Source organism: Habropoda laboriosa, unplaced genomic scaffold (assembly GCF_001263275.1).
Source record: "Habropoda laboriosa isolate 0110345459 unplaced genomic scaffold, ASM126327v1 scaffold153, whole genome shotgun sequence".
Classification (NCBI taxonomy): Eukaryota; Metazoa; Arthropoda; class Insecta; order Hymenoptera; family Apidae; genus Habropoda; species Habropoda laboriosa.
The window spans coordinates 359,347-365,050 of record NW_017100272.1 but is presented as its reverse complement, the minus strand read 5'-3'; the positions used below and the strand labels follow the sequence as shown (position 1 = coordinate 365,050).

The following is a 5,704-nucleotide window of genomic DNA, read 5'->3' as shown; positions in this document are numbered from 1 at the left end:
AACGACGAAGTCCATTGTGTTTACACGAGTAACGTACGTTGCACCACCGAATTGGTTGGAAGTGTCTGCATCTCATGTATTACCACGCACGCTTGTCGGCCTCGTCCGCGAGACGTTTCCAAGAAAATCTTTGAATAGGAAGCGACACGAAGTTACTACCACAGAGATGTATGAATGAAAGACGCGCGATTCGCGAACAAAACGCAGACACGGGCGCATTCCACCGCACCAGACTGAAGACTGACGGGAAGTACCGGGCCAATCGTTGGCCAAAGGCGCGCGCACCCTACTCCGCCGTTAACGCTAAAGGGGAGTTCACGATGTCACTTTTACGACACCTCGGTGATACAGCCTTTATCCATTGGTCAATTCCAGTGGAACTGAGGATTAAGCAAATGTTGTTGAAACTTACATCTTGTAAGAATAACAAAACATCAGTCGTGGAGAATGAGGCTTAACCTTATCGAATTAATCCATTAGTATCTTTTATTGTACTTTTGAAGGAAAATTTTTTGAGAGATTAAGAGATACATGGCCTCATATAAGTTATTAAATTTATTAAAAATTATTTTACATTCATGTATTATTTACATATTTGACCTTTTGTATAATTATGTTTTAAAAAAATGTCTTTCTTCATGTACATTTAAATTGAAATTAATGTCTTCAAAAGATCCTCGGGTGTTCTTGAAAATAGACTACTTGGGTTTTGATACAAATTTTTTGGGTCGTGACAAGCTTCGTACAATTGTTTATAAATAGCTCCAATTACTTCAAAGGAGCGTTTCTGCGTTACTGAACGATGATTGCTACTTTGCAATAAACTTATTTGCGGTAATAATAATACATCTGGCATTATTAAAAAGGCTTCCAGTTTGTTCTGTAAAATATTGAAAATTTTAAATGAAACTGTTTAAATATTTCATTAACTAATAAAGTAATGATTACATACTGTAAATTCTTTTACACTTAAGGCATCCATCCCAGGAATGGAAGACAGTGGACCTTGTTCATGCCCTTGCAAAATTGTATAAATGGAACCAAGATTTAAGTGTGCTACTAATGAAATGGCTTGTTCTGATGTAAGAGTATCAATTTGTGCATCAGATTGAGCCTAAAAAAATGTTACTTTATCAATGATAAATCAAATAGTAAAAACCCGCAAATTAGAATAAACCAAATACCTGTAATCTTTCTAGTCTTTGATCCATATATTCATATAGTGCTAAAGTAGATTGTATTTGATGCATACAATTTAGAAGATATACAGCCATGTCTACTGTAGGTAATCTAGATGCTGTTTCGTTAACTTCTTGCAAAAGTGGATCAATAATGCATGATACTATCTGTAAATCATTCAGTGCATAAATTTGAACATAATAATTTTATAAATTAATTGAATATTGTTATGATACAAACCTGTAACATGTCTTTCTCTCTACCCTCTGCAATGCTTGCTACAGAAAGGATTTCATTAAGAAGTGATAATAATCTGGAAATGGATGGAGCAGGTACTAAATCGTTTCCTGGAGGTTCTGCACGGTCACCAAGTGCAATGCGCGTCTCCCTTTGAAGTCTACTAAGAAAACTTTTTTCACTCAGTATTAATAAATCGGCCAACATTGAATCCAGGGTACTATCTGGTATTACTTGCTGAATTATCGCGCGATAAAATCTAAGAAGAGTTGTAACAGAATATAATACTGTTGCTGGGGCATCCATTGATACAATATGTTCTATTCTTGACTTCAAAGGATGGCAAAGTCCTTCTGTGATATTACTTAAAGATTGTTTAATCTGATCTGACACATCTAAAATATAAAATAAAAACTAAGAAAAATAAAGGTAATGGGACAATCACTCAGTTCTTACCTGCTTTATCACAGTTTTTCACTAAAGTAAGGATATTTTCCTTTTCAACAGGTATAGCTTGATGAAGCCAAGCAAGCATATCACCAATGTATCTTTTAGGATCATTTGCATGCATTTCAATAGGATTAGGTGTATTACCATATCCTTCCCCTAATGTTAGTGCATCTATAAAAGATCCCACTAATGCAGTTTTCCTAGCTGCACAATACTCATCTAAAATATATCTAAAAGAATACAAAGAAGTAAGTAAAAGGTAGCTTATAAACTATGTACTGTATCTCTTAGATTTTAAATATATACTTGAATAAAACTGGTCTATCTTGTAACTTATTCATTGCCTTGATTAGCAATGGTGCTAATCTTTCATTTTCAATATGTTTACACTGGTTTTGTGTCCATCTATATAGTCTTTCAAGGGCTGCCTCTTGCAAAAGTGTCATTCTTTGCATAATATCTAGTCCTAAAGTTTGGTATCCTGACTGCATTAATACTCTACACCTGCTGTGTATCTCCTACAATTTCAAGCATTTATTAGACATATTTCTAATAATCATAAAACTGTTAATCTATATTTTTATTATTATACCTGAACCCGATTAATTACAGAAAAAAATTCTTCTGTAATAGGTGAATCTCTAGTAGAACCATGTAAAACACTTAGTTCTGATGAAGTCAATTGAAAATTTTTAATAAATGCAGTTGCAACTTCCTGTTGCATAGATAAAGTTTGACTGAAATGTCAATATTTTTGTATTTAAATGTTAATTCATTCTAAATACCATTCATTCTAAATACTAATTAAATATACCTACCTCTTATTTTGAAGTTTTCCAGTTTGATCAATGAGTTGTGATGTTTGAGTTTTTGTTACTTGTAAACGATTTGTCATACACTGAACTGCAGTATTCATAGCTAAAACGTCTTGATATACGTCGTCTAAAGAAGATTTTACTTCCCTAAATGCAGACAAGAATTCTTCATTTATTGCAAGACTTCTCCTTTCTATTTTACTACGTAAATTTCTGCGAGAACTCAATGTATTTTCGGTAAAGAAAGTAGATAATTCTTTTAAAGCTTCTAATGTATCCTATAAAAAATAATATAAAGTAAAATGTTTACTTTATACTAATTATAATTAAAAATATTTAAATTACAGCATGAATACCTTGTCATGCTCTACTCTCGATTCGAGTAATTTGTTCACCCTTCGAACTAGAGCAGTGTTAGTATTTTTTTCACTCATTTTAAATATGTTACTTCCTTTACTGTCAAATTCATTGGAACATGTAACCTATTTATTTCGGAATTGTCACGTAGCAAAAGTACGCGCATAGCTACGTATATAAAGCTTATAGAATACGTACTCAATTACGTATACAGTTTCGAGATCAGTATGAACTCGTGAGCATGTACGTAAAATACCGCTAACTTTAAAAAAAACTCAAGTTTGAAAATTTTATATTTTTAATTATTTCACGAAGAAGTAAGTGCTATTTATTAAATTATATTGATAAAGTATAATGCATATTAGAGTGTTAACATGATAGAAACTATTTCATTTCTATGTCTACTTAAAGTTCGGTACTAACGTCCGCAAAATTTTAAACCTGTCGGAGGCAAGTAAAATATTGTGATACATTTCTTCGTTACCATTTTAGTTCACCATCTAAGTTATTCTAATTTCGCGGAGAGGGTATATTTGCAAACTCAATATGTCATATCAACGTCGTGCTTTCTCATTCATTAAGTGACTTTACATTTATTAAATATGTACTGTTTTAGTGAAATAAAGGCTTAATGAATTATGATTTTACATTGCAAACGTAGTTCATGTAGAAAAAGATTGTAAAGTAGCAAATACCTCTTTTTTCTATTGAGGTTAGTATTTTCTTTCAATTAACAAGAAATATAAATGTTAATGTTAAGTATTTAAGTTCGATTTCTCGTAGTTGACACGTTATCATAATACTAAATTATTGTAAAATATTGTTCGCATTATTTCTTTCACATTTTCTCTTTTGTTTTTTATTTATTCAACCTACAAAATGATTTGTGTATTTGTAATAGAATACTTTGAATAATAAATTTCTCTTTAAGTTCATAAACATGCCTAGTTATTCCAATATACTGTTACATTGTATTGAATAAACTATATTTATCATATAATTTATATTAAAGACTGTTTTATTATGTACTTTTGTAATAATTTAATTTTAATTTCTTTTTAAGTATGCATGGTTTCATTTAGTTTATTGGTGGTAAAATGTCCACGTCAGAGTCTGGTGTGGGATGTATTAGTGAAGTTACACTTGCAATTAGTAAAGCAAGGGGTTCTCAGACAGGCAATCTAAGAGTTCTTGATAGTCCGGACTCTGATGGATCTGGCCATTCAAATTCATTTACTGTACAACGTTTTAATTATCCTGACAATGATAATGCAAATTCAGATATTTTGCATCCTCCATTGACTAGTGATGATTTAAGAATACCAATTGTTGGATATGAAGTTATGGAAGAGAGAGCTAGATTTACGGTTGGTAAATTGTAAATTTATTATGCTACAGTTATGTATCAATTTTTTTTGTGTGCAATATGCATGTTGTTTCAGATTTATAAATTACGAGTAGAATTAAAAAATGGAGATTGTTGGTTTGTATTTAGAAGATATACAGATTTTGTTCGTTTATTATCACAGTTAAGAAGACAAAAAATTCCAATTTCACAATTAAGTTTGCCAAGGAAAAAATGGCTTGGTGATAATTTTGCTCCAAGCTTTCTGGAGGAAAGGATACGTGGTCTTCAAGCATTTGTTAATGGAATATTAAGTAGTCCCCTTCTTATAGGAACTGCTTGTGTTAGAGAATTTTTTTGTTTAGATGAACCACCTGCTTTGTCTGATACTGCAGAAGAATCTAGAGTAAGAATCTATAAAATTTTTAAGTTTCTTCTATTAATGTAAATTTTAAAAGATTCATTTTACTTTATTTCTTTACAGGCAATTTTTGAAGCATTAGAAGATACAATATATCATTTAAGGCAACAATTAAGAGAAAGAGATGCTGCACTTACAGCTGAAACAGCTTTGTGTAATGAATTTCGGAAGAAGCTACATCAAATACTGAGGTAATTAAATAATGTAGTTGAATACAATTACAAGTAAATGATATTCATAATAAGTACCAAATATCAAAAACATTAAATCACCGTTTTAGTGAAAGGCAAACCTGTCCAAAATGTGGTGCGTCTCAATAACAATTTCTTATGAACTTAAAACTTATAAGCAAATATTTATAAATTGTTACACAAAGACTGGTATTAAATAGGCAACTTTTGCCATGTTTTTTGTATGGCTACAACATAAATAATTGTTATGCTAGAAATCTGTTATGTATAAGATATAATTAGTATATTTTATACTATGAATAATGCATTTTTGATTCTGTAGATTTATACAAAACAACTTAATTTTTACATGAAGTGATATGTGTAAAATTCCTTAACATAATAAGTACACTGAGCTTTCTTAGCATTAATCTTCCACCTTAACTCTAAGAAGCCTTATAAAGGTGCCTTATAGATATAGCTATTTATATTGTATATTTTGTAGTTGAACTGTAAAATTGATACAAAAACTAACAGTAGATGTTATTAGAATTTGATTACAAATACATGCCAAAGTATATTGATCTTTGGTGTTTTATAAAATTCTATATATTTTATAGTACTTTACATCATATTAGCAATGATTATTGTTTTAAAACTATAATTGACATTAATAATATTTATTGTTATCATAATATTGGAATAACAAATATTACTGAAGAATTTGTAT

General features: G+C 30.5%; 2 protein-coding genes across 2 annotated transcripts; one reads left to right on the top strand and one right to left on the bottom strand.

Annotated features, from left to right (window-relative positions):
• Positions 1–646: 646 nt before the first annotated feature.
• On the bottom strand, positions 647–3,115 carry LOC108573528 (conserved oligomeric Golgi complex subunit 6). The gene is made up of 9 exons (XM_017935989.1): positions 3,038–3,115; positions 2,685–2,959; positions 2,459–2,603; positions 2,173–2,384; positions 1,873–2,096; positions 1,420–1,811; positions 1,185–1,346; positions 953–1,114; positions 647–880 (listed from the first exon to the last, which is right to left on the bottom strand). Exons 1-9 carry the CDS (start codon positions 3,113–3,115, stop codon positions 647–649), a joined length of 1,884 nt encoding a protein of 627 aa, XP_017791478.1.
• Positions 3,116–3,669: 554 nt separating this feature from the next.
• On the top strand, positions 3,670–5,124 carry LOC108573530 (sorting nexin-16). Its single transcript, XM_017935991.1, has 5 exons — positions 3,670–3,750; positions 4,102–4,405; positions 4,481–4,789; positions 4,868–4,995; positions 5,085–5,124. Exons 2-5 carry the CDS (start codon positions 4,136–4,138, stop codon positions 5,122–5,124), a joined length of 747 nt encoding a protein of 248 aa, XP_017791480.1. The 5' UTR covers positions 3,670–3,750; positions 4,102–4,135.
• The last annotated feature ends 580 nt before the right edge of the window (positions 5,125–5,704 follow it).

Coding starts and splice junctions, on each gene's coding strand:
- LOC108573528 (XM_017935989.1), bottom strand. CDS start 3,115: ATGAGTGAAAAAAATACTAACACTGCTCTAGTTCGAAGGGTGAACAAA. Junction 2,097..2,172: donor GATAGACCAGTTTTATTCAA/GTATATATTTAA, acceptor GTATTCTTTTAG/ATATATTTTAGATGAGTATT. Junction 881..952: donor TAAGTGTAAAAGAATTTACA/GTATGTAATCAT, acceptor AATATTTTACAG/AACAAACTGGAAGCCTTTTT.
- LOC108573530 (XM_017935991.1), top strand. CDS start 4,136: ATGTCCACGTCAGAGTCTGGTGTGGGATGTATTAGTGAAGTTACACTT. Junction 4,790..4,867: donor ATACTGCAGAAGAATCTAGA/GTAAGAATCTAT, acceptor ATTTCTTTACAG/GCAATTTTTGAAGCATTAGA. Junction 4,996..5,084: donor AAGCTACATCAAATACTGAG/GTAATTAAATAA, acceptor TCACCGTTTTAG/TGAAAGGCAAACCTGTCCAA.